At 62.2% G+C, this 12,089-nt stretch overlaps 1 protein-coding gene across 6 annotated transcripts; it reads right to left on the bottom strand.

The window, feature by feature from the left end:
- Window positions 1-2,641: 2,641 nt before the first annotated feature.
- On the bottom strand, window positions 2,642-12,089 carry TNFRSF14 (TNF receptor superfamily member 14). Of its 6 annotated transcripts, none has more exons than XM_017956436.3 (9): window positions 11,995-12,089; window positions 9,619-9,774; window positions 8,567-8,675; window positions 7,951-8,076; window positions 6,446-6,601; window positions 5,724-5,814; window positions 4,613-4,761; window positions 3,550-3,581; window positions 2,642-3,322 (listed from the first exon to the last, which is right to left on the bottom strand). In XM_017956436.3, the coding sequence occupies exons 2-9, from the start codon at window positions 9,685-9,687 to the stop codon at window positions 3,206-3,208; spliced, it is 849 nt and encodes a 282-aa protein (XP_017811925.2). In that variant the 5' UTR covers window positions 9,688-9,774; window positions 11,995-12,089; the 3' UTR covers window positions 2,642-3,205. The 6 variants fall into 6 exon arrangements, with proteins under 6 accessions (XP_017811925.2, XP_009213206.2, XP_009213240.2 ...); XM_009214942.2 differs by lacking the exon at window positions 11,995-12,089 and adding an exon at window positions 10,094-10,528; XM_009214976.4 differs by lacking the exon at window positions 11,995-12,089 and adding an exon at window positions 10,347-10,461.

Raw genomic sequence — 12,089 nt, 5'->3', positions numbered from 1 at the left:
GGACCCCTGGAGTCTGCATTCCAGGAGAGCGGGCAGACCACAGAGAGGGGGAAAAGGGGCAGAGGGCCGTGGCAGGGCTGACCACAGAGAGGGGGAAAGAGGGCAGATAGCCGAGGCGGGGCTGACCACAGAGAGGGGGAAAAGGGGTGGAGGGCTGAGGCCGGTGAACACATGGGGCAGGGAGTGGGGCCAGGGCTTCTCAGCAATCAGAGAAGGCCTCACGGAGGAGGTGAGGGTTTAGGTGGTTGGTGAAGGTGAAGCCCCCAGGAATGGGTTAGTGCCCTTAAAAAAGAGGCCCTAGAAGGCTCCCTCACCCTGATCACTGTGTCAAGACACAACGAGGAGCCATCTAGGAACCAGGAAGAGACCCTCACCAGACCCCGAATCAGCCAGCACCTTGATCTTGGACCCCCCGCCTCCAGAAATGTGAGAAATAAACTCCTGTTTGTTTGTTTGTTTTTGAGATGGAGTCTCGCTCTGTTGCCCAGTGGCGGGTTCTCAGCTCACTGCAACCTCTGCCTGTTGGGTTCTAGCTGTTCTCCTGCCTCAGCCTCCCAAGTAGCTGGGATTATAGGCACCCGCTACCACACCCGGCTAGTTTTTGTATTTTTAGTAAGATGGGGTTTCACCATGTTGGCCAGGCTGGTCTTAAACTCCTGACTTCAAATGATCCACTTGCCTCAGCCTCCCAAAGTGCTGGGATTACAGGTGTGAGTCACGGCACCCGGCCACATTTCTGTTCTTTTTAAGCCACTCAGTCTATGGTAGTTTTTATTCTTATAGCAACCTGAATAGACCAAGATACCCTCCCACATTCAACAGCTACTGAGTGGACAAGCTTAAATGAAACAACTGTTTTCAAATATGTGGCACCAGGCGGCCCAGGACAGTGTTGCTAGTGAAATCACTCTCAGGGCTCTGCACTGCTGGCTGCCTCCGGATTCTCTCCCCTCTCCCTCTGCCGTCCTGTCTTCTTTGCCCAGTCTCTCCTTGTCTCTCTCCTCCTCCTTCCTTCCCCCCACCTCCCCATAGCCCGGCTTGGAAAAGTCAAACAGACTTCTGAGGTCGCATCCCAGAGCTGCCACTAGTCCAGCCTCCCCGGGACCTGCCTTCACCGCCCAGAGCCCTGGGAGCCGGGGACACTCCCTGGGGCTGAGTGAGCACCAGGGGCTGCACCTGCCGCTCCCACGTCCTCTGCCCCACTCCCTGAGGTGCAGCAGCTGGCTGGTGACGGAGGCCGGACCTGGGACAACAGCTCCTGCTGGGTGTGTGAGAAGCCCTGTCTCAGGAGCCTCATTGTCAATGTCATTGTCTCCACACTTGGCCTTATCATATGCATGAAAGGAAGAAAGCCAAGGGGTGAGCACACAGCAGCCCCATCAGGACTCATGTCTCCTTGCGTCTCTCAGAGCTCTGTCCCCAAATCTGGAGGTGGCCCAGGCACCAGGATCTGCGGCTCCTCCCAGAGGGAGGAGCCGCAGGCTGGGAGCAGTGGCCTTTCTGCTGTGTGGCCAGGAGCTCCAGATGTCAGGTGGCCTCCCTGGGGGAGAAAGGTGGGACCCCCTGACCAGAGGCCCTCTGCTGCCCTGCCCTCCTCCATGGCCTGTGCTCCTGCCCCCAGGCCTGGGAAAAAAGAACGAACTGTGCCTTAGCTGGGGCCTGGCCTCCCCACATCCAGCACTGGGGGCAGCCAAGGTCTGAGTCAGCCTGAAAACTGCAGAAGTAGACAGTGGTCAGGAGCTGAGTCCACATCACAGGAGGGGCTCAGTTCCTGAAACACCTCAGTCAGGAGTGGGTTGGGTGAGAGCAGCAGGACAGGGCTCCAGCTGGCCTGCATGGGCCTCCTGGGGCTGGGCGGGAGGACAGGGGTGACAGGAGGGGGTGGGGTGGGCGGCTCGGCCTGGGGGCTGCTGGAGGCGGGAGGACGAGAGGTGGAGGGGCAGGGTGGGGGTGGAGGGGCGGGGGTGGAGAGGGGAACAGGGGTCTGGAAAAAAATAAAGATCTGGAAAAAGAAATAAAGAAATAAGATCTGAAAAAGGCCTCGAAATCTCAAACAAAAATAAATCCGGCTCAAACTCACAAAATCGAGAAAAACTCGAAAAAAATCGAAAAACTCGAAACGTCGGCGACTCGACTCGCGGAAATCACGGCAAAAACAAAATCGGCAAATCGAAAAACAATCGATCCGACAATCAGTCCAAAACCACATCCAAGCACAAAATACATGTGTGGCTCAGAGGCCTGGGGACACCCCTGCCAGCAGGACCTGGGCCTGGTGGGTTCCCGGTGTGGGTGGGTTGGGGGGGAGCTGGGCACAGTGGGCGTCACTGATGCTGGGATTTCTCCATGAACTCAGGCAGGAAGTGTAGGTCTGATATAGATCTGGGGTTTCTGTCGGGCAAATCTGAGACCATTTGAGCATCAGAATCAACAGCAACAGCCTCGGACAGAGTTAGCGAGGTCAGGAGAGCCCACTGAGAGCTCAGCTGCTGGGATGTGAAGGAGCGGGTGGGGCTCCTCCCTGGGTGGAGTGAGGGTGGAGTGAACCCCCCGGCGTGCAGGAGGAGGTCAGACATCCCCCAAACAGCCCAGCAGCCATCCTGGAACTCCTTGTTCAGCCAGAAACACCGGGAGGCGACAGTTTGAGGAGAAACAAGATATTTACATCTTCCCACAGCATCTCCCCAAATATACTGTTTCACAACAAATAGAAAACAGGAGCCAAATTCAAATCCAATTTAGAAAATTACTTTAAATGTGATATACATTCAATGCCACATTGTGGCCAACCCAGTCCAGCCTTGGCCGTGAGGCAGTGCCCGGGGCCTGTCCTGCTAAGACTGCAATATTCAGACAGGCAGACAGCTGGGGTCTGGCAGGCCCTCTGGGCTGGCCAGGGGGGCTGGGGGTGTGGTCCCTGAGCGCCAGGCAACTGGCGCTCTTCCTCAAGGCTCTGGGGAGCTGAGGCTGCAGCAGAAGGGAGGCCCCAGGCCCTCGCTGGCCCATGGGAATGGCACGAGGCGTCTCCAGCCCCACCCCAGCAGGGGCTCCACCTCTCCCTCCACTGGAGGAGATGGAAGCCAGCCCAGGGGGGAGCCCCCAGGCCTCCCGGCTCCTGTGGTTCCACCAGGTGGACCGCCTCTTTCAGCAGCCGTCGCTCCGGGTATCTCTGGCGTCGGGGTACAGAGTCTGTAGGTCGGCGGTTTCAGCTCCTCCCAGTGAACGCAGGTTCTGTCTCCTCCACGGCCACCGTGGTGATGTCCGGAGGGGCCTGCAGGGCCTCAGTGACTATGGCTTCACCTTCCGCCTCCTGTCTTTTCCGCTGCGGGCACACAAAGCATGGAGACCCCGCCTGCTCAGGCGCCCCTGGGACTCCAGGTTCTCGGTTCATTTTACTGTTTTCAATTTGAGGAGGTGGGTTCTCTCCTGAGCTACCGTGGCTGTACTTGAAGGACTCAGGACCCTCAGAGAACTGGGAGCCCCCACCATGTACACCAGAAACACCAGACTCAGCGGGGAGGGGGGAGGGGGAGGGGAGGAGATCAGTACCTGAACGGAGACGATCACCTTGACTACATCGCCTGCAATGCACAGACACACGGGTCAGGCAGGGGCAGTGTCCGATCAGGGGACACAGGCTCATGGCAATTGGGGTCTCACGGTGGTGGCAGGGGCACCAACTCCTGCTTCTCCCTGGGAGACCGTCCCCAAGGGACTGACCCTCTCTGAGAGCGGAGAAGGCCAGCTGTGTTGGGACTACTAACCCAGCCCGTCCCCCCAGGAGGCCCAGCATGGGTGAGAGGACTGGGGGCGCCCAGCCCACCTCCCCAGCTGCCGCCCCCAAGTGCATAACTAACCCTAATTCAACCGTCATCTGTGGGAGGGGGACAAGTGCTTCACAGTGGCGAGGCCCTGCCCACCACACCAGCAGGTGCCCAGCTGGCTGAAAGTAAGCTGCTCCCCCGCCTGCCCCGAAGCCTGAGGCCCTGAGACTTCCCTGCATTGGAGGCCCCGGGTGAGGATTAGGGGCTTTGCTGCCGCCTGGCTGGAGGATGGGGCTGACTTTCCCTTCGGACCTCAACGCTTAGAAGCTGCATTCCCAGGGACTGTGCACAGGGCTCCCAGGGCCACAGCCGGGTCTACACTGCTGGGTCAGTGCCCAGGAGGCCAGGCACAGCACAGGTGCCCAGACCAGGGCGGGTAGGTGGAGGAATGAATGAATGAATGGCCTTACTCAGTGAGGACATAGCCTTGTCCCCAGCAGGGCGGCTGTTGACCCTCAACCCAGAGCCTCTCCCAGCTGAGCACAGCCTGCCCTGCTCCCCACAGCCCTGGGGGGCAGGCGGAAGCACGGAGTCATGGAGTGCGTGGGCAGGGGCGGCAGAGGGCTCCCTGGTCAGGGGTCCCACCTTCCCTTCCCCCAAGGAGGCCACCTGACCTCTGGGCTCCAGCCACAGCAGGAAGCCCACCTGCCCCAGCCTGCAGCTCCCCCTCCTGGGAGGAGCCGTGGATCCTGGAAAAGCTCTGGGGCCACCTCCCAGGTTTGGGGGGACAGAGCTCCGAGAGGCAATGACTGGGGACATGAGCCCTGATGGGGCTGCCGTGTGCTCACCCCTTGACTTTCTTCTTTTCACACATATGATTAGGCCAAGTATTAGGCCAACAATGACAAAGACGATGAAGCTCCCTGAGAGAAGCCACCACACCCAGCGGGAACTGCTGGTCCCAGGTCCGGCCTCCGTCACCAGCCATTTGCTGCACCTGCGGGAGTGGGGCCGAGGATGTGGGAGCGGCAGGTGCAGCACCCGGTGTTCACTCAGTCCCAGGGAGCGTCCCCGGCTCACAGGTCCCCAGGCAGTGAAGACAGGTCCCAGGGAGGCTGTGCTGGTGGCAGCTCCTCAGGATGAGACCTCAGAGGTCTGTCTGACTTTTCCAAGCCCAGCTATGGGGAGGTGGAGAGAAGGAAGGAGGAGAAAAGAAACAAGGAGAGATTGGGCAAAGAAGACAGGACGGCAGAGGGAGGGGGAGAGAAGCGGGAGGCAGCCAGCAGTGCAGAGACCCCCAGAGAAGGGGAGACCAGTGGCAGACAAGGACAGAAAGTGGAGGGAGAGCCAGTGTCGGGACAGAAACGGTTAGAGCTGGAGATGGACAGGACCAGAGGACGAGGAGGGCAGAGTAGGATGGAAGGCCCCACCACCGCCTCCCTGGGGGCCACCCCTGCTCCATCCCAGGCTCCACTGGAGGACCCCAGCTCCTCCCAAGAAGCTCTGAAGTCTCAGGTCAACCAGGGGCCCGGGGTCAGCATTTAAAGGTGTCCTCCCGTAGGCAGACGAAGAGCAGAGTGCTCACTTTCCCCCTCCCCTGAAGCCCAGGGGCTCCTCCCAAGGCCCCGACATTCAGGGACACCCTGGGTCAGTGACCCAGGAGTGTCAGGGAACAGGGGCTCTGGAGGCAGCCTGCCTCTGGGCCTGCTTCTGGGAAGGCCCATCCTGAGCCTCCAGGAAGCTCGGATCTGATAAGGCTTTGTCTGGGCCCATGGAAGGGGTTATCTGGGGCACACAGGCTTCAGCCATGCAGCTCTCCTGGACGCAGGCATGTAACCAGGTGCCATCCAGGGTGGGACCTTCAGGCCTTTCTGCTGGAGAAGACGGTCATCTCCCAGGGAAGCAACGTGGAGCCCCCTCCCCAGGGCACAGCGCTGGGCCTCCCCCGGGGCCACTTACTTGGTCCCGTGCTGGCACTCCTCCTGGGTCGCATTGGAAGAGAAGGTCCCCGGGGGGCAGTTCTGACACAGGGTGTCCTGACTCTCAGTGCCTGAGAAGAGAGTAACAGGCAGAGGACGCTGAGGGCACCAGGCGGGGAGGGGCTGGCGGCTAGGGACTGTTTGTCTGTGAGCTTCTAGACCTGGGTGCTCTGCGGGTGATGGGAGGCCTGGCCGCTGTTGGCAGTATCAGAGGTGAGGCCTGGGGCGGTGGCTCTGGCTGTCCTGGACCTTGAGAAGTTGGAATTTCATGAGTCCAGGAGTCCCTCTGTGTCCACATCCTGCAGTGTTGTGGGGGCTGCCTGGCCAGGTGCCAGGCCAGGGCTGGACAGTTACTCCTCCTAGACTTAGCTTGGACAGTGGCATTGACCGTGGTCATTCCCATAAACCCAGGCACCATGCCTGGGACCCGAGAGTGAGGCCTGGGGACTGGGGAGTCCCAGAACTCCGAGGTGGAGCCACCTGGGGTGGCCTTTCCCTGCCCCCTCCCCCACCTCCATTGCCTGTTCCCCACTGGGCTGCTTCCAGGACAGGACTAAAGTGGGTGGGCCTGGTGCTGGCCAAGGTTCTGTCTCACCAGGGCCCCTGGGCAGGCCATGACGTCAAGGAGACCTGGGGCTCCAGATAGCGGGGCACTAGGGACCAGGGTGGAAATGGGAGGGATGTCCGCCACCCACTACTTACCTCCCTTCTGTACCCTCTGGCCCGGGCTGGAGGTGGCGTAAGCGCGGCACGCGGCGCAGTGGTCCCCATCCTGGATGATGCAGAAGTGGCCTGGGCTGCAGCCACACAGGGCGTTCGCTGTCGTGGAGCAGTTCCGGCTTGTGCGCAGGCCCATGGCTGGGGTCCAAGAGGAGGGGCTGAGAGGGATACGTGGAGGCCAGGACACCACCCACAGGCCAGAACAGCATCCACAGGCCAAGGACTGCTGCCAGGGCCCCCGGCCAGGCTGAACCCCTGGCTCAGCCAAACGAGGTGCCCGGAGGTGCCTGGCATAGAAGACCTGAGGCTGGGAGGGACACCCAGGGACGGCAGAGTTGCGTGTGGGATGAGGGCCTGAAGGCGGGTCCTGGGAGGGCCTTGTTAACGGGAGCCAGGCCTCCTGGAGAAACTAGCCTTCTGCCAGATGGGCAGGATGCCAAGCTCGCACTGTCAGTTCCAGGACAGGGTAACTCAGACAGGTCCTCACGTGCCCACCCCAGACACCTGCCCCTCAGATGGGCTTCCCATCTGTGCAAACTAGGCCATTCCAATGGCAGAGGCAGGTAGGGTGACAGCCCCACTTCTTCAGGTACTGGTGGAGGGGAGGTACCAGCTGGGCCTGAGCCCCTCCTGAGGGCAGCCTCACCTGCCACCTGTGGCCCCACATCCTCAGCCCAGGCAGACAGGTGCTTTCACAAGAGGGGAGGGGCATGGGGGCACGCAGGTTGAGATGTGAGCCCCAAATCCCAGCCTGCATGCATGAACCCCCAAAGCACTCCAGCTTCCTCTTCTGTTCGTGGCTAGCCCACCTGCCTCGTGCCTCCCTGTAGGCTCAGGCCCTGCCCCCAGGTGTGCCATCAGCCCTGTCCTGCAGATGCCGTACTGCCTGGCCCCAGGGAGCACTTGCCATGCTGAGCCTGGCATGAGGCTCCAAGAGGACAAAGCCACTGGCCGCCATGGACAGGCTCTGCGCTCAGTGACTCAAAGGCACGCCTCTGGGTCTGGCTCCCCTTTCTGTCTGCCTGGACTCAGGTGGGCACCAGCCTCCAGGTGACCCCTTCCCCTGAGGTCATGGGGAAATCAATATCTGGAGGAGAAAGGGACAAGAAGCCCTGTGGGGAAGCAGCAGGTCCCAGTGCCGTCCGGAGAGCCCCAGCACCACTCCACTCCACTTTGCAGCTAGGGACGTGGGAACAGGAGAGGTCTGGGCACCCACCCAGGGCACCAGAGGAGCCAAGGACGAGGGCTAATGGTCAGTCGCCAAGCTCAGGATGGCCCACCTGATAGCCCCGTGACAAAGTGAGAGGTGAGACAGAGGTAGACGGGGGCCGGAGGCTGGCCTGAAGGCATCCCCTGCAGGGTGCACTCATGGAGATGGGGTCGGGACCTGGCCTGGGGCAGCCAGGGCCCTCCTGTGGCACTGTGGTCATGGAGAGAGGGTGTGGGGTGCCCGAGCGGAGGCTGGGCCGGTTGTGTTGGCCTCCTACCTGGGTCACACATTTGGCACTGCAGACACTTGCTCAGGCCATTGAAGTGAGCAATGTAGGTCCCCGGAGAGCAAGGTTCACACACCGTGCCCGTCTGCTCCCCGCAGGCCTGCCTCACGTGGAAACCTGCCACACAGAGAGTGGGAACTTCGCATGTCTGCAGGAGGCCCCTTCGGGAGCCCATCCACCACTCCGCCTGCGCCCGGAGCCCAAGCAGGGAGACACCAGCTAAGGGGACTCAAATGGCCCATGAGCTGTTCCCCGAGGGACACAGCAGCCCATCAGCCACGAGTGGAGCCGCTCTGGGGAAAATCAGAAAGTTCTGGAAGCATGTGGGGCCTCCTGGGACACCTGGCCTGGCTCTGGTATGAGCCTGTGTCTCTGGTCACGGTGGGTCAGCCACGTCTCTCAGACCATTTCCCGTGCAGTGTGACTGTGAGGGTCCCCCAGGGTGAAGAGTCCAAGCTGCTGGCCTGGGGCTCCTGCCCTCCATATCTGTGCACCTGGGCCCACACCCATGGCCAGGGAGCAGAGAACACAGGGGTGTCTGGGGCAGGACAGGGCAAGAGTGTCTGCCCTCGGCCCACGGAGCTGGCCGCCAATGGGCCGCACATACCTGGACCGCACTTGGGACAGCACTCGGAGCCCACTGGGTACTCGTCCTCTTTGCAGGAGGGCAGAGCTGGGGCATAGCAGGGGGATCCCAGGAAGGTGAGATACAGCACCTAAGGGGGTCAGGACAGGCGTTGGGAGATGTCCTGGCTGCCCCTGTGGGCTCTGCCAGACTTGGTGTCACAGCCTGAGTCTCCCCTCTGTGCAGTGGGGAGGAGCGGCAGTGCCTGGTGGAGAGGAGAGAATCGGGCCCCGGGCCAGGCTCATGGGACAACCTTGCCAACCTGTGGAGCCCGGGACTGGGTGGGGACCGCCCTTCCTCCAGCCGTGATGACCCTGCCTTGCAGCATAGAGCCCTGGGAACTGGCACTCTGCCCTCGCCAGGGACTCCCCACCCCACACCTGGGAGCCTTGAGCCCACTGGGCAGACAACCTGTAGGCCCCCTGCTGGCCTAGGCTGGATCTGCTGACCCCGAAGAGCCAGCAGGGGCAGCCGGGGACGGGCCCCAGGGGCTCACAAGCCAGACAGTGGGTCACATCAGGGAGGGTGGCTCTGCTGTGGTCTCATTCCTGGGCTGGCTCATGGGCAGTCGGGAGCCCCTGATGGGGAAAGGGGCTGGACAGACAGGAGGGTCACATGAGCACGGAGGGTGTCCCCACCCCTGTCCAGCCCCCTGCTGCACACTGATCTTATCACCTGTCACCAAGGTCAGGGCTGCCGGAGAGTTGGGTCACCTGCTCCAGGGCCCCGCCCAGAGATGCCCAGAGACACCCAGCCCCCAGAAGTGCCCACATCCTGCCAATGGGGGCTCACCAGCTGCCCGTGGATGGAGTGGTGAGCGGGCAGCACACACAGAAAGAGGTCTGCTGGGTAGGGCTGTTGCTCTGCCGCTCACCTCACTGTGGTAAGCCCAGTGCTGGGGGTCTGGGTTGGCCCGAGATCTCCAGGCAGCCGGGGACAGGCTGGACACAGGACCCAGCAACGGCCAGGACAGGGGCATGGGGAAGAGATCTCTGGGGGGCCCTGGGGTCAGAAGTGGGATCTGCGAGGCTCACCAGCGTCAAGATGTCGGCTTTGGGGGCGGGTCTCCGGGGAGGAGACCCCCAACTTCCAGGAGGCTTCATGCCTCAGGCTCAGACTGGCAGCCCAGGAACCCAGCTAGCAAGACGAACTCCAGCAGAGGAACTCAGCGCCATTTCTGCGACCATCAGCTAAAAGAGAAAGCAAAAGAGAAACCGCCTCGGTGTGACAAGCTGTGCCTCAGAACCCCAGTGGCAGGAGAGTGGGCAGCGGTGGGTGTCTGGGAGCAGAAAGGGGCTCAGGCCTGCTGGGCGGAGCAGCGCTGGGGGACACAGGTGGGCCCTGCGGGAGGCAGGAGCTGTCCAGGCAAAGCTGAGGGGAAGGGCCAGTGTGAAGGAGGCGCCTGATGGGAGGGGCCAGTTCTCCCCCGGCACCTTTCCAGTCGGCCCTGGGTTTCCTGTAGAAGGGGGAGCCCCCCAAAGTGCATCTGTGTTTCCCCACCTCACTCACACACTCAGGGACCCCTGGCTGCTCCCCATGGCGCTGATTGACATTTTTGCCGAATAAAGGGGCCCTGTGGGTTTCCTGTTCCCATCTCAACTTCTGCTGAACAGGGTAAACTTCCCTTCTGAATCAAACCGCCAGAATGCGGTCTGGCCAGTTTCAGTCACAGGCCCACCAGGGCTGTGTCCCTGTGTGAGGGATGGGAAAAGCCCAGAGTGCCCCCGCCCCTCCCCTGGGAGGGTGGAAGCGCAGCTCTTACTCCCCCTGCAGAGACGCTCCTCGGGCTGGGAAGGCTGCTGGCCTCACCCGGTCTCCCTGTGGACCCTGCACCCCAGCCTCTTGGCTCCCTGTGCCCCACTGGGCTTCCCTGCCCTGCAGAGCCTGGCGGTGGGGAGACCACTGCACGGAGGCGGCCCACAGCCCCAGAGCCCCAAGGCAGGCACCAGTGAGTCCCTCGTGATGGCCTCACTCCCTGCATCACATGGAACCTTGTGACCCATGCGACGACACTAGTGCCCCGTGGCCCCTCCCTGCTGCTGGACGTGGTGCAGCCAATGGAAGCCCAGGTCTGTCACGCACCGCCTGTGCTTGCCCAGGGCAGGTCCCGGTCACCCCCTCTGGGAGCTCCGGCTCCACACCAGGAACTCCCACCTCCAGCAAGCCCATCTGCTGGATGCCTGGCCCAGGACTGCACCAAGCCCCTCCTGGTCCTGACTTCTGCCGGGGACTCCCTCCAGGGTCCAGCCCTGGCCCCTGGGGGACTCAGTGGCATCTGGTGGAAAGGACCTTGGGGATCGTGCCCACCCTGACCTGCAGAAGAGTTGGCAGGGTGGCTGGCCACAGGAAGCTGTGGCAGGAGCCCAGGACCCGCACCCCGACTAGAAAGTGTGCAGCCCCGCAGGCCAGCACTGGAGAGGGAGCAGGCAGGGGTGAGGTTAGGCAGGCTGTGGTGTGCGCCCCTGTGGGACCAAGCATCCCGAGCTCCAGAGGCAGGTGCACCGCCGACCACCGTCCGGGGTGGATGAGCCCAGGCCCCAGACTCCAGCACTCTGAGGCAGGGTGGGGGACCAGGTGGCGCCCAGTGGAGGAAAAGCCCCCAAGAGACACCCAGGAGCGTGGACTCCCACCCCACGGCTGGAGCCTGGGAGAGGAGCCCTCTCTGCTGTTTCCCTGGTGCACTCACATCCTTGGCCCTCAGTGCCCCCTGCCAGGAATGCCCCCCACATACAGAGCCCCCCCAGCCCACAGAGCTGCATGGGGCTTTCAAAGAAGAAGGGGGCCCCTTTCATCCTCCACTCCCAGGTGCCCCAGGAGGGCATGGGGGCTCCAGGGTGCAGGGACAGCACGTTCCCTCCCCAACTCCCCAGGAACGCCCAGCCTCCAAGAGCAGACACAGCGCCTACGCCTGCTGGTACAGGCCTCCAACCCCACTCTCTCAGACACGTCCTCAAGCCATCTCATCCACCCCACCCTGGGAAGGAGGGAAACTGAGGCATGGCAAGAGACAAGACTAACACAGGTATCAGTGAGACTCGGCCCCTCCTGCCCCACTTCAGCTTCCCACGCCAAGGCCCCGAGCCTGACATAGGGTCCCAGGTACCAGGCCTCAAGGGGGCTGAAGGGAGCCCGTCTGCCCCACCGAGAGTGGAGACAGTGCCAGGTCTTTGCTGAAACGTCACCTCTTCCTTGAGGCCTTCTCTGATTGCTAAATAAGCCCTGTCCCCGGTCCCTGCTCCATGTGTCTGCCCGCCTCGGCCCTCCGCCCGTTTTCTCCCTTCTCTGTGGTCTGCCCGCTCTCCTGGAATGCAGACTCCAGGGGTCCAGGCTGTTGCCTCCCGGGCAGCAGGAGGAAAGGTCCTGGGCTCCTGACCCAGCGCTCAGCGCCCCCCACTAAGTACAGCACTCACTCCTTCATCCATCCAGCGCAGGCTCTCCCGGCACCAGCACCTCCAGGCCCTGTCCAGGACACCAGGGTCATCAGGGCATCAGGGAGGAAATGAGG

This window comes from Papio anubis, chromosome 1 (assembly GCF_008728515.1).
Source record: "Papio anubis isolate 15944 chromosome 1, Panubis1.0, whole genome shotgun sequence".
NCBI lineage: Eukaryota > Metazoa > Chordata > Mammalia > Primates > Cercopithecidae > Papio > Papio anubis.
Note: the sequence above shows the minus strand (reverse complement) of the source record. Positions and strands in the feature narration are given on the sequence as shown.